Here is a 24,714-nt window from a genome sequence, read left to right as displayed (position 1 = left end):
GCTGCATAGTACTCCATTGTGTAGATGTACTAAAGTTTCTTTAACCAGTCATCTGTTCTCAGGTTTTTTCCATATTCTATTCATAGAATTTTTTTTAAATGTACACTTCAGGGTTTTTATGGCTAGAAGTCGTTGTTGTGACTGATGTTGCTCTTGGGTGGCATGGAGGACGCTTCTTCATATATTGGTTCCCTGATCCTTCAGAGTTAGAAGATGGTGTGGACAAGAGAAAACTGCCACATGGAAATACTCACTGTGAATTCATCAATTCCAAACTTAGTCCTTCCTCAAACATTCTTCCTCATTTAAGAATCTTGTAGATCTTACTCATTCTTGTGGGTCACTCTCCCTGGCTGCCCTTTCCCAGGATAATACATTGCAAACACCATGCAAACTGATTGCATGGTGAAACTGCATATTCTGCAAAAAGAGGCAAGGTTTTGTGAAATTTTTTATCAGTTTACAGTTGGGGAAAGAAATTCAATAAGGATGTGGATAGGGTGAGTTAGTGAGGCAAATGATTTGGATAGCGTGGAGAGATCCTTTTTTGAAAAAGATGGCTTTCCCGACTGTATGTTCCTCTGGCTTTTCATACTAGCCAAGAAGTGGAAGATGTTGTGTCCTGCTGGCAATAGATTTTATGGGGGGTGATGCTCGAATCAGCATCCAAAGTGTTCTAGAGAAGTGCTGCTAATTAGAGCACAGCTGAGCCTTAATTTCACTATTTTTGTGAAGTAAAATAGTTTTATTTAAAGAAATTTACTTAAAAGATACGAGGAGAGAGGGAGATTAATATTCAAGTGAGAATACCCGCTTCTCCAGATGGGAAAAAGCCGAGTTCACATCTCAGGTCAAGATGGGGCGAATTGCCAAGGCTGAGAAGGCATTATGCCTGGATTTCTACTCCAGTAAATTTATTTTCAATAAATATTTGCAAGATTATATTCAATCTTGAACTGGAGCGATAGGACAGCGGGTAGAGCATTTGCCTTCCACACCGCCGACCCAGGTTCGATTCCTCCATCCCTCTCAGAGAGCCCAGTAAGCTACTGAGAGTATCCGCCCATATGGCAAAGCCTGGCAAGCTACCAGTGACATATTCTATATGCCAAACACAGTAACTACAAGTCTCACAATGGAGACATTACTGGTGCCCGCTCGAGCAAATAGATGAACGATCGGAGGACAGTGCTACAGTACTACACTTTAGGGATAGAGAGATAATACACACAGTGGGTAAGGAAACTTGCCACACAGGTGACCAACCCAGGCTCAAACCCTGGCAACTGAGAACAATTAGGTGCAACCCCAGATTTAAAAAAAAAAAGAAATCAATTAAACAAAATTCACACTTCAAAATACATGGCCAAAAGAATAAAAAGACAACCCACAACCTAGAAGAAAATGTTGGTCTTTAACACCCAAGAATAGCCGAGATAAGTACCAGGAGGTTTACTCCATGGCTTGGAGGCCAGCCACAAATGCTAGGGGAAAAGGCAGCTCAGATAGAGAAGGGAGCACCAAATAAAGGGTGTTGGGAGGATCCTCCCAGGATGGGAGAAGCATGCTGAAAGTAGACTATAGACCGAACATGATTGCCACTCAATGCCTCTTTTGCAAACCACAGCACCCAAGAGGAGAGAGAGAACAAAAGGGAATGCCCTGCCACAGAGGCAGGGTGGGTTGGGGGGCTGGGGGGATGGGAGGGATACGGGGATCCGTGGTGGTAGAAAAAGGGCACTGGTGGAGGGATGGGTACTTAAGTATTGTATAACTGAAACCCAGGCACAAAGATTTGTAAGTCTACAACTGTACCTCTTGGTTTGTCACTAACAAAAATTAAAAAAAAAAAGAAAATGTTAGTCTTATAGACAACAGTGAGTTGTACTAGAAAAATAACGAGTTCATAAAATCAAAAGTAACAAAATAACCTAAATTTTATAAAGTGCACCAAAAAAATAGAAGAAACATTTCACTGAAGAATATATAGATGGCAAATAACTGGTAAAAAATAGATATCATTAAGTTATTAAAGCAATGTCAAGTAAATCACAGTTTGGTAACACTAAATATCCACTTTAATGAAAAAAAACTTAATGAATGGAACTTTCATACAATGTTGATTAGGGGGATAAAAATTTGGAATAAAGATGCTATTTTGTTATAATGTTAGATACATATCTTCTATGTAATCTAGTCATTCTATTCCTAGTCATTCATTCATTCATTCATTCATCATCCTGTTATTCATCAATTGCCTCGAGCAGGCCCCAGTAACGTCTCTTTCATCCTAGCCCTGAGATTATATTCAAGGCTCTTTAGGAGAATGAGACCCATCATTGTTACTGGTATTTGGCATATTTGGTATGCCACGGGGAGTTTGCCAGACTCTGCCCTGTGGGCAGGCTACGTTCGATAGCCTTTAAATTTGTCCAAAGTAGGAATGAGATAATAAGATGTCATAAAAAGATGTCCTGATAAGATGCCGCGCGGCCGCAAATGCACCCACGCAGTTCCGGGAGCTGGATTTTATAGTCTCTGCCTCTTGGCCACTGATGGGATTACACGGTGCCAGGGGGCCAGGTGGTGGGTGTGACCCCCGCCTACTGGAATTTGGAGGATCTGGGTGGAGGATGCTCAACTCCAATCCGAGTAGGCTTGGAGATCTCGGCCCCGGAACCCGCGTGGAGATCTAGTTATTTACAGAAGAAAATTAAAGCACACATCCATCCAAAGGATTTAATTTTTTTAATGGCATCCAAATGGGTTTATAAATCCATGAAATAAGTTGATACCATGTTGTTTATCAATAAAAGTTCTCTGACTAAAATTAGCTCATGGGATAGCTTCCTCAAATCTAAAAGACTTTCTCCTATCTAAAGATATCTCTTTATATAGAAAATTATTGTACTGTATTCTAAAGAAAGAACACAATGCTAAGATTAACTACTTGGATTCACTGGGTGTGAAGGCACTCAAAAGACCCCTAAGACTCTGCCTTCTGGTATTCAGCCTACTTCACTTTGCTCTAAGCAATAGAACTTGGCAAAGACAAGAAGATATGTGTGATTAGGTTTACATTATTACATATATCGAAAACAGTGGCTCTGTGGCCCACTGGAATCTCTCTCTTTCCCTTTCTTTTCTGAAGGATAAAAGCAGTCATACTGGGGAAGTTCACAGGACACAAAATCTGGGGTGGTCTCTAAGAATCAGGCACAGCTTCTAGCCTCTAGCTAGCAAAAAAATATAAAGGCCATAGTGCTTCAACTTCAAGAACTGAATCTTCCAGCAAAGAACTAAATCTGCCGACAACTGTGTGAGTTTAGATGTAGACCTGACCCCATTTGAGCCTCCATGTGAGAATTTTATCCTGACCCTTTGGTTGCGGTCTTCCACGGGTTCCATCTAAGCCAAGGCCAGAATCCTGACCCACAAATGCATGTTGTTTCAAGCCACTAAGTTTGTGACAATATTGTCTGCCCAGCAATAGTTATGTCATGAGTTTAAGAGAGGAAAAGAAGACGAGAAATAGAGTAGAGAGAAGGGAATGTATTTGAAATACTGATAGTATTTTCCACATCCAAATACAACAATTTAAATTATACCAACTGTAAAAGAAAAGGGAGTCAGAGAAGAAATTAGATTTTTTTGGACATTCTGAAAAGAAACAGATTGAGGAAATTTACACTTAAGTAGCTTACTTAAGGCATGCCATATAAGAGCTATAACAAATCTTGTAAAATAAATGCAAATGAAAACAAATGGTCTAAACTCTTGGATTTACTTTCTTTTTTTTTTTTTTGTTTTTTGCTTTTTGGGTCACACCCGGCGATGCTCAGGGGTTACTCCTGGCTCATGCACTCAGGAATTGCTCCTGGCAGTGCTCAGGGGACCATATGGGGTGCTGGGAATCAAACCTGTGTCGGCCATGTTGGCTGCGTGCAAGGCAAGCGCCCTACCCGCTGTGCTATCGCTCCAGCCCCTTGGATTTACTTTCATAGCATGTTCTGTTCTGTTTTTCAATATGAGCACATTAGCTTTTGAGAATCGTAACAAGTTCATTGAAATGCAAGGCAAGTATTTTAATCCTCTTTGCTGACCACTTTTCTGGAAAGAATAAGAGAACATGAAGAAGAGCCCATTCCATCTAAGTTCCCTTAAAGACTCCCAAGAGAAGAGCATTCAATTTTACCAACTTCAAGCACTCTGAAATACCATGGTTATGGTATTATTGGAAATGCAGGATTATATATTTTTTATCTTATCTTTCAAAAAATGATTTACCAGGGATGACACCCTCTTTTATAGTCCTTATGAATAATCCAAGGACTCCTGTGAGATACAGAAATAGAGTTTGCATGGTTCTTTCATTTTTCCACGAGTTTCCTCGCTGTCTAGAAAACATCATGACACACAGCCCAGGCAAATGATCATCCTCAGAGATTCTGTGTTCTACCTTGATATATCTTGAGAAAAAAAATAATTGATATGGCACAGGCAATTAATGTGGTCTCTACGACTCTTCTTATCTATTTTTGCAACAGTGTGTGTACTTCGGTTTCTGCTGTGATGTGGCCTATAAATCAAGTCATACAAGAAGTCATCAGGAGCCAGGAAGTGCTCTAAGAGAAATGATGTAATATTTAGTGTTCCTGTTGCTGACCAAGATACTCAGCTTAAAATAAATGACTTTATGAGAAAAGTGGTTACAAAGCACTTATAAACAAGTGTAATTAAAATTAGAGAAATAATGTTAAATTGTATCTAAGCATGCACAAATTGGTGCATGAAATCCTTATGCATTATAGACACAATATACCAACATAATTCCACACACAGTTATATGTCTAAACTGAAATTAATATACTAGCCAAAATAAACATTTAAATAATAAACAGAAATGATGTGCCTGGGGGTATGGTGCTGTCAGCAGGTCTAATTGTACCTGTGAGGCGAGTCATCAAGAGCCTGATCATGCCTTCAGACTTCCAGATATCCTAAAATTGCTGCTGTGCCTTTGGCCAGACCCCAAAAATTTGGGGCAAAGTTTACCAAGAAAGTAAATGACCAAAAGTTAGGTATGTGGGAGAAATACCCACAAACCACCTCCGGCTCAGCTATATAATTGGAGGCATGGCCTCTCTGGTTCCTAATCGAACTGTTTAACGGCCATGATCCCAGAGACTCAGAAACAAATACTGAAACCCAGTGGCTTTTGGCAGAAATGCATCCGGTCCCTGCAGTAGGTTACCAGCACCGGACCACCCCAGGTGGGAGTAGGGTTCATGGTTTGGCCTGTTCCCCCTGACAGCCCAGTGGCCATCAGCCTCCAGAGGCCATTGTACAGTCAGGTTTGGACCTGCAGTGACGAGACACGTGGGGACTCATTGGATGGAGATGGAGCCAGCCCTTTCCTCCACATCCCAACAAGATACCAAGTCGCCGCCCATAAATGGCCTCTCTGACTCCTGATCAAGCTGCTTAATGGCCATGATCCCAGACACTCAGAAGCAAATCTCAAAATCCAGCGGCTTTTGGCAGAAATGCATCCAGAACCTGCGTAGGTTACTGTCGCCAGGCCACCGCAGGGGGGAGAGGGTGCTGTCCCTCGGTCTGCTCCCCCTAGGCGGCTCGGTGGCTGCCATCTTCCAGAGGCCACTGGACAGTCAGGTTTGGGCCCTCAGTAATGAAACACATGGGACTTCACAGGATGGGGATGGAGCCGGCCCTTTCCTCCCCATCCCAACAAGACCCTGAGTCGCCACGCACAAACGGCCTTTCTTGCTCCTGATCAAGCTGCTTAACGACCATGATCCCAGAGACTCAGGAACAAATCTCAGAACCCAGCAGGTTTGGGCAGAAATTCCTCCAGATTTAATTGTTTAAATTTTGCAATTCCTAAATCACGCAGCCACTACTGCAGCCACACGACATCATATGTTATTCATAACCAGCAATAGAAAACAAATTGTCTACTGTTGCCTTTTCGGCAGATCTGAGTGTTGGGGTAAAATCCCAAATAATAATGGTGGGTCTTGTGTCAAAATATTAAATGTAATCAAAGGAGAGAGAGAGAGAGAGAGAGAGAGAGTAATATGGAAATTATCTGACCCACAGGTAGGGGGAGGGTGTGGGATGGGGGCATACTGGGGTTTTTGGTGGTGGAGAATGGGCACTTGTGAAGGTAGTAGTGTTTCATTGTATGACTGAGACTTAAACCCAAAAGCTTTGTAACTGCTCTCACAGTGATTCAATAAATAAAATTATAAAAACAGGAAAAAAAGGAAGGTGGAGCTCATGCCCAATTCAATCAGCCTAATCAGTGACTAAATAAATAGCAGTACTCCTACATAGGGGCTGGAGCGATAGCACAGTGGTAGGGCGTTCGCCTTACACGCGGCCAACATGACCGACCCGAGTTCAATTCCTCTGCCCCTCTCAGAGAGCGGTCATGGAAGCCCTAGCCAATCAGGGCGTACAAACTCAATACATCAGGATCCTTCGTGAGCTCTATTGCGGATTCACTACCAAGATCTCACTATTCTACAAAGAAGTAATCATCCATATCAAGAGAGGGGTTCGGCAGGGTGATACCATTTCACCAAAACTCTTCAGTGCCACCCTCGAGAACATCATGCGACGACTAGAATGGGAAAACATGGGAGTGAAGATAGATGGTCGGCAACTACACCACCTCCGCTTTGCTGATGACATCGTTCTAATAACACCAAACATCAGCCAAGCTGCACAAATGCTTGCGGACTTTGACCGTGAGTGTGGAAAGGTCGGACTACAGCTGAATCTTACGAAGACAATGTTTATGAGAAACAGCCTTGTTCCTGACGCTCCATTCGCTCTCAACGGAACCACCATCTCCGAATGCAACAGTTATATATACTTAGGTCGAGAAATCAACATGATGAATGACCTGGCACCTGAGTTACGCAGGAGGAAGAGAGCGGCTTGGAATGCCTTCAAGAGCATTGAAGAAATAACTAAAAGGACAAAGAACCTCCAGCTACGAGCACATCTCTTTGATTCCACTATTCTTCCTGCATTAACATATGCCTCAGAGACCTGGACCCTACGAAAACAGGATGAGAACGCTATTCGGGTCTCTCAAAGAGAAATCGAAAGAACTATGCTTGGAATATCACGATTCACTCAAATGAGAGATAGAATCCGGAGTTCTGATCTTCGTCAACGCTCAAGAATCAGGGACGCTGTCTCATTTGCCAAGACATCAAAAATCAGATGGGCTGGACATGTAATGAGGTTTACAGACAACCGCTGGACTAGAGCCATTACTGATTGGATTCCACGAGACATCAAAAGATCACGTGGACGCCCACCTATAAGATGGTCAGACTTCTTCGTCAAGACCCTAAATGATCGGTTTGAGGCTCTACATGTTCCCAAAACGAACAGATACCATTGGGCTACGCTAGCACGCAACCGGGATGAATGGAGATGTTACTGGCACCCGCTCGAATAAATCGATGAATAACGGGGATTAAGTGATTAAGTGATATATATATATATATATATATATATATATATATAAAACCTTTGGGCTGGAATGATAGCACAGCGGTAGGGCATTTGCCTTACAAGCAGCCAACATGGCCGACCCAAGTTCGATTCCTCCGCCCCTCTCAGAGAGCCCGGCAAGCTACCGAGAGTATCTCACCCGCACGGCAGAGCCTGGCAAGCTCCCCATTACGTATTCCATATGCCAAACACAGTAACAACAAGTCTCATGATGGAGACGTTACTGGGCCCGCTCGAGCAAATCGATGAACAACAGGAGGACCGTGATCTTATATATATAACCTTTATGCAGGGCGTGGACTCTCTGGTAGAACTGAAGAGGCAGCTGCAGGAGAAGGATGCAGAAAGGCAGAAGATCACGTGGCCAGCTAAAGACCAACTCAATTCACTTACCTTCTCTTGCAGCCTGATGTTATCCCACACTTTGCTGCACACCATACACTCAAACGCATCGATGTAATTGTCCTGATGCACATCTTGCACTCCCCAGGTCCGTTCCCGGAGGGCCTTGAGGAGTCTTGGGTTAGAGATCTCACCCTTTAGCTTCCACTCTATGTAGGCCTCGTACTGCTTGTCATCGTAATCCAGTTGCTTGATAAAATCTGCCAGGTATTTCGGGTGAGAAAATTCCGAAACAAGAATCGCGCTTTTGTTACTGGGAAGCCAGTCTGTGATGCTTGGGGAGCCGTAGTACACGGGGACGACCCCCAGCTTCAGAGGCCTCCAGAACTTCTCAGTGATGTAGTCATCACAGATGGCATTCTCAAAAGCAAGGATGAACTTGTACTGAGCGATGATCTTATAGAAGGCATCAGCGTCCATGGATGCAGGACTCTTCAGCGACGGAGGGAGGTCTTTGTTGCGTAGGCACTCTCCGTAGGAATCAACTTCAATGTAGGCCATCAGCTCTCGAACATAGCTGTCCCTATCAGAGGGTGGGTCACAGTCTGACTGTACGTATACCAGAGGAGCAAGCTTTTTTCGAAGATTATTTTTGGATGGCAGAGGGACGAGGTATCGGAGTGATTTTAGGACTTCTATGCTCTCCAGATACTGGGTGGTCAGTGGCAGGTGGGAATGCCGGCTGAAGGTGGCTGTGTAGTTGAACAAGGTGATGACTGGCTTGTGAAAGAGCTTGTAGTTGTTTTTTGGAGACTCCTCGTGAAAAAGGGCCCAATCGTGATGGGCTTTCCGAGGCAGAGGTAGACTCTCAATGTTGAAATCAGTACCTAGGAGAAGAAAGTATATCATTAGTAGGAACCAAAGAGTGAGGGTTCTCCATTTGGATTCACCTGCTAAGATTCGCACCCAGAGTGAGAGACTGAAAATAAGAAGCAGATGACAGCGTCTGCAAAGGGCCGACAATCGTAAGACTTACACCCCACTTAGCCAGAGAATTGCCATGACAGGCTCTGAATGACTTACGACACTTCCAGGAACAAGAAAAGCAGAAAAACCAAGTGCTTCTGTCAGAGATTACATCTCCGGAATGAGATTAGGTCTCCGGAATGTACTGTTAGGGAGGTGGGCTGGATGTTGTGGGCCAGAACAACAAAATTGATGTGTACTCTGTAGGTAATAGAAAATTGCTGAGTAATGCTGACTTGCCAAAATGAAAGTATAAGAATTTGCTGAACCTAGTGCTCAGGGTCCTTGTTGAAGCCCACTGCACTGGGCGGATATTGGACCCCAGCTAGCTGGAGCAATAAACTTCGCTATGGGATTTGCATTATCGGCTCTGTTCTCTCTCCTTGAGGGGTGGTCGACTCCACACTCTAACACTGAGAGTACTCACAATGTGAAGGGATCTTTTACATTTTATAGAAAGGGAAATGGGAGGAGTAGAGTCAGTTCTGAAGGGAGAATTTAGTATTCTGTCCCCTGAAATTGTTTTTTTTTTTCTAAAAGTGCTACTGAGGAGGAGGCAGAAGAAATAAAAAGACAGCTCAGGGCCAGACAGACAGTACAGCAGATAGGGTGTCTGCCTTGCAAGTCATAGACTTGGGTTCAATCCCTGGCACTTCATATGGTCACCTGAGCCCCACCAGGAGTAATCTCTAAGCACAGAACCAGGAGTATGAGCACCACTAGTTGTGACCCCAAACCAAAATAAAGCAAAAAATAATTCTTTTTTTTTAAATTTCATTAGATAACTGTGAGATAGTCACAAGCTTTCACGTTTGGGTTACAATCACACAATGATCAAACACTCATCCCTCCACCAGTGCACATTCCCCACCACCAATATCCCTGGTGTACCCCCCCTATCCCCACCCTCCCCCTGCCTCCATGGCAGACATGATTCCCCAAAATCTCTCTCTACTTTTGGGCATTATGGTTTGCAATACAGACCCTGAGAGGTTATCATGTTTGGTCCTTTATTTACTTTCTGCACACATATCCCATCCCGACCAATTCCTCCAGCCATCTTTTTCTTAGCGATCCCTTCTCTATTCCAGCTGCCTTCTCCCCTTTGCTCATGAGGCAGGCTTCCAGCTATGGAGCAATCTATCTGTCCCGTGTATCTACTGCCCTTAGGAGTCAGCCTCATGTTATGCTATTTTATACTCCACTACCGAGTGCAGTCCTTCTATGTCTGTCCCTCTCTTTATGACTCATTTTACTTAGCATGGTACTCTCCATGTCTATCTATTTATAAGCAAAGTTCATGACTTCATCTCTCCTGACAGCTGCATAGTATTCCATTGTGTAGATGTACCAAAGTTTCTTTAACCAGTCGTCTTTTCTAGGGCACTTGGGTTGTTTCCAGATTTTGGCTATTGTGAACAGTGCTGCAATGAACATATGGGTACAGATGTCATTTCTACTGTGCTTTGCAAAAAATAATTCTTAAAAAAAAAGAGTGAGGGGCTGGAGCATTAACACAGTGGGTAGGGCATTTGCCTTGCACATGGCCAACCCGGGTTCAATTCCCAGCATCCCATATGGTCCCCTGAGCACCGCCAGGGGTGATTCCTGAGTGCAGAACCAGGAGTAACCCCATGCATTGCCAGGTGTGACCCAAAAAGAAAAAAAAAAGAGTGAGTAAGCCAAAAAGGGAAATCACCAGCTTGACAGATTGATTAACAGGAGGGAGGGGGAAGGAATAAAACCATGCAAAAGTAGCAGGAACAGATATACAGGATAGATTTTTTCAAATCCAAAATGATCGATTTCAACAAAGTGCAGTTAATCAATCTTAGTCAAAATGGTAGACAAGAGGCTTTTAAAGACAAAAGAGCTGATAACAGCACTATGTCACAGACCACTATAGGACGCACAGGAATTAACAAGCACATCAAGTAATAGAGAAGGCATAATAGGATTATAATTATGAGTGATTCTAGCTTCCCTGGGATTAATTGGGAAACCTTTGAAACATGATCATGTGCAGAGAGAAGAGAACGATGTGGTCAGCAAGTGTTTCCTGACGCTGTGGACGAAGATACAATCAGGAAGAACTTATTTTCTGATTTAAAAAAAATTAAGACAATATCACAATTCAGCATAGAGAATTTCTAACATTCTTATTTTGTGACCCAATTGTTTTTTGAATGTAAGGAAATGACAAAAAAAAAATCATCTTCCAGTATCCACTGGGGGAAAAACAAACAAACAAACACCAAATAAATTCCTGTAACAGAATAAAACATTCTCCAGCAGAAATCATAAAAATTAAATATTTAATGCCAGTGCACACTCTCTCCAATATTACTCTTTGATGCCAACAGTACATCAATGAGAAATCAATTAATCAAGAAAGGCTTTTAAACAATTAAAGACCAAATAAGATTATGGTGGAGGACACATAATGAGCACAGAAAAAAAAAATGCTGAAGGAAGATCTGTCTTGGCTATTAGGTTTCTATTTCCAGAGATGAGGAATGAAAGACCAACATCTCAAAATGGGAATTTGTTTACTTGGCACCTGTTGTATTTGACCTCCAGCATCAAAAAGAATATCCATCTGCAAACCCTGCACAGAACAATCCCTCGAGAGCACCATTGCGAGCAACACCCCAGCACTGCTGAGTATCCAAAAAAAAAAAAAAAAAAAAGATACTCATCCACATGCTTAAATGTAATGTCATAGAGAGTTGGATGGTTGGCAAAGGTTAACAGAGTAACTCTGGACATAAAAAAAAGAAGACAATTTGAGAAGAAAGGCATTTTCACATCGATGTGGAAGCCACTCAGGAAGACTCTAAGCTAGTCTCAGAGTCAATGATGAAAACTGGAACCCAGAAACCTGAGTGGGAACATGTAAAGTTTCTACCAGACAAAGGTCTGGATTCTCTGTAAGACCTTTGGGAGAAACTAGATTTCAATCTGGGGCCAGTAGTCTCTGTGAGTGCTCTCTGCTCTATGCTTGGGAACCATGCAGTGCTGGGGATAGAACTCAGGCCTGCTCCTTGGAAAGCATTGGCCTACTGAGGTATCTCTCCAGCCCCTCCGATGTCCTTTGGCCCTGGTCTTGAGTTTCAGATCATAAACATTCATGAAAACTGACATTAGAAACACAGCAGACCTAAATACATCACTGAGGGGGTTACGGGCTAGAAGATAAGTGGCAATATCGAGCGACTTCTGAAAGGTATTGACTGTGTGTGACTCGGAAAATAATTGAGTTATTTATCCTCCCCCAATCAAGCAATGCTCACCATAGCAAGCATGGCAGCTGAAGTCTCTAAAGCAATGAAAATCAATTAACCTCTGATAAATCCATACAAACGTGACGAATGTGTGATAGTTTCGCTAGTTTCATGCAACGCTTTACTGGTTATCAAAAGGAGCAACTTCAGATTCAAGCTTCCATTTCTCTGGATTACTCTGTGATTGCAGAATACTGACAAATTTATTCCTTCCTTTGTATTTTTATTTATTTATTTAGGTTTTTTGGGTCACACCTGGCAATGCTCAGAGGTTACTCCTGGCTCTGCACTCAGGAATTACTCGTGGCAGCGCTCAGGGGACCACATGGAATGAGGGGGGCTAAAATGGGGTCAGCGTTGGGCAAGGCGAACACCCTACCCACTGTACCATCATCTGACCCCTTAATACTTTCTTTAAATAAGAGCTGACAAAACACTAAAGAAACTGCAAGCTGATATAAAAATGAATGCAGGCAAATGATGCCAAATTTTTCGCTCTGGAGGCTGAATTTGAAATAGCAAATGAGTAGAAGCAGTAATACTTTATGGGGCGTGTTCTATGCCCCTTTCTTTCTGCAGGGTTATATCTTCTTTTATTATCCCAAATCTGAAAACAGAAGGCAACACGCATTATTAACCCACTCTACCCTAAAGTTTGAGTCATTTATCTGGGAACAGAAGTCCCCGAGGAGAGCAGAATTTTCAAACTGGCTCATGAAAAAAGGACCAGGGGTGGCTGACCACACCACAAGATTGATTCTCTCTTGAGTAACCTATCTTGAGCACTCCCAAACACACCCACAAAACTATTATCCAGAATTAAACACAACTAGCTTGGGATAACAACAAGCTCTAATTTGGAGAAGAGAACTGCATCCACCTAGTGTGGTCTCTCTGTTTTAAAAAGACCCTCTATGGGTCTGGGGATTATACAGAGGCTAAGGCTTTTCATGTAGGTAGATCCCCAGCAACACACAAAGGCCCCTGGTCACACAGCACCAGGTGTGACTCCTGCGCACAGGAGGAAGGCCCTGAGCACCACCAGGTGGGCACAAAAACCAGAATAAGACACATTGGAAAGAAACTCAACCCCAAAATTCTGTGTCCCATAAAATGTGGTCCCATGAAAATTAACCCAACAGAGAGAACTGATGCTTCTTTCCTGTCTTCCATATTCTGAACTCTTCTACTCTTCTTCTTTCATTTCTCTTGAGTTCCTTCACCTGTCTCTGAACCAATTCCATGTTCCATGTCATGCAGCCTGCTCTCAATAATACATACCACTGTTCTCTCTCTTTCTCTCTCATCTTTCTCTCCTTTCTTTCTCTCTCTTTCTCTCTCCCTCTCCTCCCTCTCTCTCATGTGCATATCCAATTAGGCATCTTTCCATTATACTCTGAACATGGAAATTTCTCAGGTCACTTTATTAAGCCTGTACTGTAGGTCAGTCAATAACCTTGCAGTTCCCGTTCTAACGGAGCCTGGGGCCAGAGTACAAATAGAGTCCCGTCTGCCATATGTCTAAATATTAAAAAGCCATAAATCAACCTAATAAACTGTCAAGTGTTTTATTATCCTACCTTAACATATATACAGGCATGTTTTTAAAAATATGTACAAAGCAATAGTTCACAGCCAAAACGTCAACATATATTCAAAATTAACAGTGTTTTCTGCCAATTTTCCAGGGGATTTTGAAAAGAGAAGGCACAGAATTCTCCCTTGTTTGCTATTTCACCTTCACCTAATCCCAAACTCTTTCCTTTTCAATTCACTCAAGGCCACCACGGAGAAACATCCATTTTCTCTTTCCCTTGGGGAAGGAAATCACACCCCGTCCACTACCCAGGCTCATCCTGAAGTGCCTGTGTATGCTCTCTCCTGGTTTCCCCTGTGCTTAGTGCCAACAACCTCTACATCCCTTCTACCACCAGCTTCCCTAATCTTAAATTTAAGCGACTTGGCCAAGTTGAAACGAGACTCTGATTCCTCAGAGTTTCCAAGATGGAATTCAGTGGAAATTGAATTTTTTTTCTTTCCCTTTCTCCCCTGGATGTGTCCCACATTATGAAGACCACAAGGATGTGGGCATGGATACCTCAACTTGATTGCACTTTCAAGTTCAAGTGCATTCCTAGTAAGGACTCTCTCCCTGACAGGAGAATCAATTAAATCAGGTTGCACTGGAGCCTCCTCTCACGAATCCTTGGCCACACCTGAAGCTCTGCATTTGGCCTGTTTAAGGCAAAAATTCTGCTATGTCCATTGTGGGGGGAACTCTCCATTCCCCCTCACCAAATTCCCCACACACCGCCTGAATTTGCCAAGAAACTTGTTGGGACAGTTTAGCAAGAAACATACTTTTGCTTGATATCCTCTTAGTAATTTTCCATCCCACTAGCTTTCCACGCTGCTTGCTGGCTTAAAATCCCTGCTATCTTTGTGATATGGGGCTTGAGCTCAGTTCTACACTGAAGTCTCTCTTCAAACAGTAGCCTGAACATGATCTAATTTGCAATTGCTAGCAAATTTCCGAAGCAATCTTTGTTTTTTCGGTCCACCTCTTGGCAAGTCTTGCCCTGATAGACTTTCAAGTCCAAGGGCGAGCTGTAGTTGCCCCATTTGCCCTTGGGACATAAACATGAGTGGGAAAAGAACTAGTGCAGGTACTAAAAGTGGACTCCAGGCTTTTGTGACATGGAGATCTTGGACCCTGGTACTTGGAAATATGGAGTTGAAGTAGGGTGCTAGATATGTGAGTTAGGTGGTCATGGTGAGTCTCGACCTGAGAACTCCTACCCTGTGTGAAGGGGTATGGTTGACAGAAGTCCAGAATAGGTCTCTCTTGGTTGAGTCTATGGTTTCCTCTGCCCAAATTTAAACTCCCAGACTTTCTCCCCAGACACAGTTATTTGGCAGTTGGAATTCATGCTCTGAACTAAACAAGATCTGCTGTATCTTTTGGGTAATTTCTTATACCCACTTTGCATAGCCCATAGCACAAATGACCAAGGTCAGACTAAGCAAGTCATATCCCCCAAACCCAGTTCTCCTTTCCTCTACTGATATCACTGCCACGTTCATTAGATCTCTGTATAGTAAATTAGGTGCTCCCTGTATAGTAAGTAACTTAGTTGTTCCCTGTAGAGCAAATTAGGTGCTCTATCTTTGAGCATCGTTCTCCCTTTTCTTTTTCCTGTCCAAAATAGATCTCAAGTACATAGAATTGGAGTAGGATAATCCAATAACCTGGCCTCCTGGCGCTGTGTAATCCCATCAGCGGCCAAGACTCAGAGACTATAAAATTCAGATCCCGGACGAGAACAGTGCAGTCTTTTGCCCCCGCGCCTGGGTGTCCCTCGCCGGGACCCCTTGGAGGGGAGCGGGTCGAGCTTTCCTCCCCGCCCCGACCGGGGCTCCGGCAGCCGAAGACCTCCAGGACCAGCCACCACCATGCTGAGACCACTCTCCGCACACATGAAGGTACTGGCAGAGGGACAAAGCCACGCGGGTTCCGGGGCCGAGACCTCCAAGCCTACTCGAATTGGAGTCGAGCATCTTCCACCCAGATCCTCCAAATTCCAGTAGGCGGGGGTCACACCCACCACCTGGCCCCCTGGCGCCGTGTAATCCCATCAGCGGCCAAGACTCAGAGACTATAAAATCCAGATCCCGGACGAGAACAGTGCAGTCTTTTGCCCCCGCGCCTGGGTGTCCCTCGCCGGGACCCCTTGGAGGGGAGCGGGTCGAGCTTTCCTCCCCGCCCCGACCGGGGCTCTGGCAGCCGAAGACCTCCAGGACCAGCCACCACCATGCTGAGACCACTCTCCGCACACATGAAGGTACTGGCAGAGGGACAAAGCCACGCGGGTTCCGGGGCCGAGACCTCCAAGCCTACTCGAATTGGAGTCGAGCATCTTCCACCCAGATCCTCCAAATTCCAGTAGGCGGGGGTCACACCCACCACCTGGCCCCCTGGCGCCGTGTAATCCCATCAGCGGCCAAGACTCAGAGACTATAAAATCCAGATCCCGGAACCGCGCGATCGCATTCGCGGCCGCGCGTCATCTTATCAAATCTTTTCTTTATGACATTTTATTATCTCATTCCTACTTTGGACAAACTTGCAGGCTATCGAATGTAGCCTGCCCACAGGGCAGAGTCTGGCAAACTCCCCTTGGCGTACCAAATATGCCGAATACCAGTAACAATGATGGGTCTCATTCTCCTAAAGAGCCGTGAATATAATCTCAGAGCTAGGATGAAAGAGACGTTACTGGGGCCTGCTCGAGGCAATCGACGATTAACAGGATGATGAAATGAAATGAAATGAATCTTTGAGCATCGTTCTCCTTTTTCTTTTTCCTGTCCAAAATAGATCTCAAGTACATAGAATTGGAGTAGGATAATCCTTGATATGAAGTCGTTCAAGTCATTCATGACTTCAGGGAACCAAGTTTAAGCCTGAGAAAAGTGTTAACTACTACACAGAGCACGCAAAGAAGCTGCTGCCCAAGCTCTCCCAGAGCCCAACTTGCTCTGTGGTCAGGCACAGGTTGTCTAAACTTTCACATGTCGGACCAACACTATGTGCAACCAGATAAAATTGCTCGTAACAATCATTATCTTCACACTAGAAGCATACTGATTCCATATCCCCATGAAAAATAAGACACACATATAGAATATTTGAGCTTTCTTCTTTTTCAAAATAATTTCCACCAAAATGGATTCGAATTTTCATAAATCCTTTATGAAGGCAGAGTGTTTAAAGCAGAGACTTTTTCTGTAATGGAAGTTCATTTTTTTCCCAGATACATATGTGAACCCCTACAAAGCATGCCTTCCTCTAGGATTTTAAACACCAGGTATTACTGTTATAATCACGGATTTGTCCGAGTTCACAGTCCTGTGAGCTAACCTCGGGTTCCCCACCATCACAGCAAACCTTTTTCTCTAAGAGGAGAATGCACTTGTTAACTTCTCAGCTCCATTTTCCCCTTGATGAGACTGCAAACCTCCCTACTCGGGTTATCTAGTCAACCTGTTTGCCATGGGAGCTCCAAAAGGAGACCTAGAAGTGGGAGATAGAGAAGATACCTTTTCCAAAAGATTTGTCATGTGGGAGAGAACGGCAGCACTAGGAACATGAATCATATCAAGAGCAGTGGAGACATCATTCATGCCAGTCATGATGACTGCCCGTGAGTCACAAGCACCCACCAGCTCATGGGTTTCTGCTCAACCCCCAAAGAGCAGAGTTTTAGAGACCAGTCAACCCACACCATGGGGAGTGCAATTTTCCCCTCTGTTTACACGGTTCAGGGTGGTAATGATTTTCTGGAATTATTCAATATCCAGTATCCCCAGTCCAGTTTCCTATTCCTCTCAGAGAAAAGCTATTCTTATTACTTTTGGTCCTGGTGAGATTCGAGAGGCAAACAGAATGCAAGTCTCCTGTTTAAGTAGCAAAAATATAAAATCAGGAAATGATACATCCTTTCAGAAAGAAACCATCAAATTACTTCAAACAAAAAGCACATTCTGTCTCGTGAATTCTCTCCGAGTTGGTAATTATGATACACATAATGGAGATGACCAGGTAGTTGCAATGAATAATGAGGTCAAAGCTAAGGTCTCCAATAAAACTGTACTTGAACACATACTAAGTTTTATCACAAATCACTAATCTTTTCCACTGCATTTCCTGACATTAATGTTAAAAAAAAAGATGAAGTTTTGGTGCATAAATATTTGATGATGAAGTCATAAGAAATAAAAAAAACTGCTGTAAAAAAGATGTTAAAGTTTAAGATCTGATGAGTGAAACATGCCCCATGTAGATCTCAATCGTTCATAGATCACACCGATAGTTGATCTCCTGAGTTGTAGTTAAAATCACAGAGACCTCTGTACTCATCTCCTGCTCTAGATTAAATCATTTGTTTCATAAATAACAACTTCCAGGGCTGTAGCTAACTCTCACAGTTGCTACCTCCCTATAATAAGTGCCTGCAATTAACTTTTTGCAATTGTTAGCAATTGCTAATTGCAATTAGCAATTAGCAAATTAGTGTACTTAATAGTTTCTAGATTGAAAGACAGATGGAATTTCCATAACTCAATGGCTCCAGGGTCAAATACAACAATCTTCACACACTTTCCTCTAAGGAAACTTTTTGAATCATTTTTAATGGCTAACAACACAAAATAAATTTAGGTCTGCTTTGCGGTCAGGCTTTGGGGTTCGGGATGGAAACATTCAAAATATGATGGTGGGAAGGTGTAATGGTGGTGGGGTTGGTGCTCAAATATTAAATATAATAAATTATTGTGAACAAGTTTATAAAAATCAAAATAAAAAAAGAGCAGAAAATGATGTTTAAGGAATTTATCAAGAACTAGACTCCTGGGGCTGAAGCAATAGCACAGCGGGTAGGGCGTTTGCCTTGCATGCGGCTGACACGGGTTCGATTCCCAGCATCCCATATAGTCCCCTGAGCACCACCAGGAGTTATTCCTGAGTGCAGAGCCAGGACTAACCCCGATGCACTGCCAGGTGTGACCCAAAAAGGAAAAAAAAAAAAAGAACTAGACTCCTGAGCTTTGGAATGAATTATCTTTTAGGTAGAGGTAACTTCTTGACTAGACTAAGCTAACCACACTTTCCTTAGTGTTTGTTATACGGAAACATCTTAACAATCAGATATGGGAAAACATTAAAATGCATTACAATTCTAAGCTCATAAAAAGTCCATGAAATTACAACTAGAAAATAAATCAATATGTGTCGGGTTTTTCTGAAAAGTACTACACAAATCAGATGTATAAGAAAGTATTATATGTGATTTTATTTAAAATAGAGCAAATTCACAAATTGCTGTTTCAGCTTGGAAAAAATGCATTACCCATCTTATTTAAAAATTTGTAAGCATTCAAAATTTGAGGCTCATTTTGACAATATATACCAACATTTTAATATATCCATTGACATAGCAATTCTATTCTCAGCTACCTAAAAATATAATAGCAGAAATGAGCAGAAACATACAATTATGTCCAGAGTAACACAATACAACAGCAGAGCCTAAAAAAAAAGTTTATGAAAATGATAATAAATTTAGGTACATAATTCACACTACCAAATAAGGCCATTTTTAAATTGAAGTAAATTAACATATTTTAACTAAAAAAGTTTTATGGGGTCCTTTTGTTATTCATGATTTATAGTCTTTTCTTTCCATTTCATTTTTTTTTAATTTTACTTAAACACTCAGGGATCACACCCATCAGACCCACCCTGCTGCTGCCAGATAAATACCTCATGGGCCGACCTCCACTACCCAACCACCCCGCTACGCTCCAGGCCGCTTTCCGAACGCTCCGGCTAAGCCTCATGCATGAGTGAAATCCCACAGAACCAGGTAATGCGGAACTTTGTAACCTTGGACTCCAGGCTCAACTGGACCCAGAAAGAAAAATCCTCTGCCTACTTCCCCCAATCTCCAACGACTCAGGGATCACACCTATAAAACCCACCCTGCCAGTGCCAGATAAATACCTCATCAGCCGACCTCCACTACCCAACCACCACCATGCTCCAGGCCGCTTTCTGGACCTTGTGGCCACTTCACATCATACGACATATCCTACGCATTTTCCATAATTACCACATCACATTTGTGAACCATGGGAACACCTGTAATGGCGATTAGAGGCCACCCTAAAAGCCTCCATCCCTCTCAGAGAGCCCGGCAAGCTACCGAGAATATCCCGCCTGCACAGTAGAGCACCCATGGCATATTCAATATACCAAAAATAGTAAAAACAATGGGCCTCATTCGCCTGACCCTGAAAGGGTCCCTATATGGCAGCATTAAGAAAGATGAGGAAGGAGAGGCTGATAAAATCTCAAGGCTGAACTAGGCTGCCAAACCGAAGAAGGACTAAAATGACTGTCTGTACTTTCAATGCACGTATGCTGGCATCAGAAGCATCCATCCACTTGATGGTGCAAGTGCAGAAGATCAAGTATGACATCATTGGTCTGACCGAGATGAGAAGGCATTGATCACATCATGCCATTTTCGACACTGGAGAAGAACTGTTCCTCAGAACATGCGACAATAGAGGCGTCAGTGGTGTTGGTATCCTTGTCAACATGAACTTGGCCATGAGCATTGATTCATTCAAATGCCTAAGAATCGGACAATTACACTTGAATAGATGTGGCTCATTGCTGGCAGTTTCTATTTCCATCATCTACGCACCAAAATTCAACTACAATGAAAAGAAATGGAGAAGTTCTACATAGAGCTGAAGAAGTTCTATAAAGAAGACCACACACTCTATAAGATCATTGTTGGTGATTTTAATGCCAAGATAGGACCGAGAAGGTAGCCCAAAGAACTCCACATCAGGACCAAATGGCCTAGAATGGAACGAACAGGGTGAGAGACTGTCTGAGTTCATCATGTCGACCAAGACCATCCATGGTAACTCACACTTCCAGAAGGACAAATCTAAATGTTGGATATGGGAGTTTCCCAGTGGACAGTTCCACAACAAAATTGACCACATCATATTCAATCAAGGATTTTGCCTCACTGATGTCGCTGTTGTCCCAAAATTCCAAACCGGATCAGACTACCATCACCTTTGTGCAAAATTCTAGTTCACAGTGCGGGGAGAAAGGGCTGCAAAGTTTAAGAAGAGAACTCCCAGAATTACCACCAACTGGGAGCTCTTTGGCACTATTGAGGCAACATGGGAAAGTACCATCATTGACATCAATGAAAAATACAATCAACTGGTTCAGCACCTCCATGACTGCAAGAGGAATGCTGAGAGTGGGAAAGCCACAAACAGATGCCTCTCTTTGGAAACTCTTAAGCTTATTTACTGACATGGTTTGGCACGAGCCTCAGGTAATCACCAGCTAACATCTGAGCTCAAAAAGCTGTGCAGAGAAGCGATAAAGGAAGACCTCAAAGAGAGAAGCGAGCAGTGTTGATTGATGTGGAAGAAGCCAGGAAATGTATTCACAATGCCCGCCTGTACTTCACGAACTACAAGACCAAGATGACTTCCCTCCGACGTCCTGATGGATCTATCACATCCTCCAGAAGGGCAATGGAGAAGATTATCTATGACTTCTACTCGGATCTCTTCGATAGCCACGTCCACCTGCCCACATACAAAATTCTGCAGGATGAATATGTCGTTCCCAACATTCCTTCTTCTGAAATCCGAAAAGCCATTTTGTCATTAAAGAAATGAACACTACCTGATCCAGACAAGGTCAGATCCGAATACCTGAAGAATCTGGCACCAGTATTTGTCAAGACACTGGCTCAACCCTTAACATGCTACCTGTCTAAATGTAAGGTTCCATCCCAATGGAAAACCAGCAGGACTATTCTGTTGTACAAGAAGGGAGACATCCACGACATTGGCAAATATCACCCGATCTGCCTGTTGTCCACCATCTACAAGCTGTTCACTCAAGTCATCCTAAATAGAATAGGCAGAAAGAACACTAGACAAAGGACAACCATGTGAGCAAGCCAGATTCTGAAAAGGATTCAGCACGATCGACCATATCCACATGATAACCAAGCTCATTGAGGTTTCGCAAGAGTTCAAGATGCTGCTCTGTCTAACATTCATGGATTTAATAAGGGCCTTTGATTCTGTTGAGACTGACGAGGTCATCAAAGCCCTAGCCAAGCAGAGCGTTCAAACTCAATATATCAGAATCCTCCATGAGCTGTTTTACGGATTCACCACCAGGATCTCAGCATTCACCTTGATCTCATCAAGGAAGTGATCATCCATGTCAGGAGAGGGGTTTAGCAGGGTGATACCATTTCACGGAAACTCTTCAGTGCAACCCTCGAGAACGTCATGTGACTACTGGAATGGGAAGAAATAGGAGTAAAGATAGATGGTCAGCAACTACACCACCTTTGCTTCACTGATGACATCATTCTAATAACACCAAACATTAGCCAAGGCCCAAATGCTGGCTAACTACGACCATGAGTGTGGAAAGGTCAGACTGCAGCTGAATCTCACCAGGACAATGTTCATGAAAAATGAACTAGTCCCTGACGTTCCATTTGCTCTCAACAGAACGAGCATCTCCAAATGCAGCAGTTATGTGTATCTTGTTCAAGAACTCAACATGACAAATGACTTGGCACCAGAACTGAGCAGGAGGAAGAGAGTGGAGTGGAACGCCTGCAAGAGCGTTGAAGAAGTTGTTAAGAGGACGAACAACTTCTGGCTCTGGACACATCTTTTCGACTCCACCATTCTTCCTGCACTAACATACGCCTCAGAAACCTGGGCCCTACAAAAACAGGACGAGAGCGATATTTGAATCACCAAAGAGGAATTGAAAGAGCTATGCTGGGAGTGTCACGTTTCACTCAAATGAGAGAAGGAATCCGGAGTTCCAATCTCCATCCACAATCGAATCAGGGATGCTGCCTCGTTTGCCTAAGTGTCGAAAATCAGATGGGCCAGACATGTAATGCGATTTGGAGACGACCGCTGGACAAGAGCCATTACCAACTGAGTTCCATGGGACGTCAAAAGAACACCTGGCCACCCACCTATAAGATGATTGGACTTCTTCACCAAGACCCTGAACAAACGGTTTGATGCTCTTTGTGTTCCTAGAGTGAGCAGACACCATTGGGCTACATTAGCACACGACAGGGTCGAATGGAGATTTTACTGGTGCCCGCTCAAGCAAATCGACAAACAATGGGATGACAAGTGATTATAAGTGATTTATTTAAACACCATGGTTTAAGAAGTTGTTAATAATATACAGTTGTTTCAGGCACACAATGTTCCAGCACCAATCCCACCGCCAGTATGACCTTCCCTCCTCTACTGTCTCGTTTCCCACAGAACCCGCAAAGACAAGGTCCCCCTCCTTTAGTAGACACAAAATCATTTATTCTATCTTGCATGTTACAATAAAATGGCTAATGGAATTATCCAAATGAATATTTCAATTAAAAAAATTGTGAAATTTTCTCTATCTCACAATGGGATCATTAAAGTCATTGAGGGATGGGTCTGGAGCAATAGCACAGCGGGTAGGGCATTTACTTGCACATGGCCAATCCGGGTTCGATTCCCAGCATCCCATATGGTCCCGGAGCACTGCCAGGAGTAATTCCTGAGTGCAGAGTCAGGAGTAACCCCTGAGCATCGCCAGGTGTGACCCAAAAAGCAAAAAAAAAAAGTCATTGAGGGCTTACTGTTGCTAGCTGAGCCTTCTGCTTTTGATTGTTGATTTTAGTTGGTTTCTATGTAGGGCTGGAACGATAGCACAGTGGGTAGGGTGTTTGCCTTACATGCACACAACATGTTCAACCCAAGTTCGATTCCTCTGCTCCTCTCAGAGAGCCCAGCAAGCTACCAAGAGTATCTCACCCTCACAGCAAAGCCTGGTAAGCTACCTGTGACGTATTCAATATGCCAAACACAGTAACAAGTCTCACAACGTTACTGGGCCCGCTTGAGCAAAAATCAATGAACAACAGGAGGACCGTGATAGAAACCGTGGTTTCTATGTTATTTCACATCAGATGTGGTGTGCTGCTACGGGGCCATCAGTATAATGGGATTTACAAGACTCCACTACTGTGTGCTTGCAGGAGCTCCAGAATCTGTAGAACTAGGACAACTCACGGCCTGCCCCCTCCTGAGAGGGCCCCAGAGTTTTCAGCAGGAAGACTGGTGCACCCATGAGTTTTAGCAGCCTCTCCAGGGTCTCCTCTGAGATTAGTCGTGAAGCTGTGAAGCTGGGCTATGTTTATATGGCAGTAGCTGTGGATGTAAGTGTGGCTGTTGGGGATTGCAACAGTAATGGGGTTGGAGGTTTCCCACCCAAAACATGTTGAAATGGAAAATCCAATGTACATCTATGATGAAATTCTATTTAGGGGAAAAAAGAGACAAAACTATAAATTTAGGGCCAGAGTGATAGAATAGGAGTTAGGGCAAATTTGCCTTGCACACAGCAGACCCAAGTTCAATCCCATATGGTCCCCCAGCACCGCCAGGAGTAATTCCTGAGTGCAAAGCCAGGACTAACCCCCAAGCATTGCTGGGTTTGATCAAAAAAGCAAAGAATACATACACACACAAAAAAAAAAAAAAAACCACTATAAACTGAATTCAGTTATACATTAAAATTCACAAAGGATAGTCATTATTTTAATGGGAGCAGTGATTGGAGGAATAAAGACAAAATTTCTCTTTTGGTTTGGTAAAGTTTGTTTTAATTTTTCCTTAGCGATATACTCACATCTTACTACTGCAAATTTTCAAAATTAAAATTAAGGAAATAAACAAGACACACCTCCCTGAAAAGCATTTATTTCATTATTATTATTTTTAGTTGAATCACAGTGAGATAAACACATACAAAGCTATTCATGATTGGATTTCAGTCATACAGTGTTCCAACACCCATCCTCCACCA

The 24,714-nt window shown here is 43.2% G+C and overlaps 1 protein-coding gene across 2 annotated transcripts in view; it reads right to left on the bottom strand.

The window, feature by feature from the left end:
• Positions 1–24,714, bottom strand: part of FUT10 (fucosyltransferase 10) — a 101,341-nt gene that overhangs the window by 14,348 nt on the left and 62,279 nt on the right. For both annotated transcript variants that reach the window (XM_056116819.1, XM_056116820.1), the window contains one exon: positions 7,948–8,783. In XM_056116819.1, the coding sequence (XP_055972794.1) occupies positions 7,948–8,783 (836 nt within the window). The remainder of the gene's footprint in view (positions 1–7,947; positions 8,784–24,714) is intronic.

Source organism: Sorex fumeus, unplaced genomic scaffold, assembly GCF_029834395.1.
Source record: "Sorex fumeus unplaced genomic scaffold, SorFum_2.1 ptg000033l, whole genome shotgun sequence".
NCBI classification, from domain to species: domain Eukaryota; kingdom Metazoa; phylum Chordata; class Mammalia; order Eulipotyphla; family Soricidae; genus Sorex; species Sorex fumeus.
The sequence above is the reverse complement of the archived record's forward strand: the minus strand, read 5'-3'. Positions and strand labels throughout refer to the sequence as shown.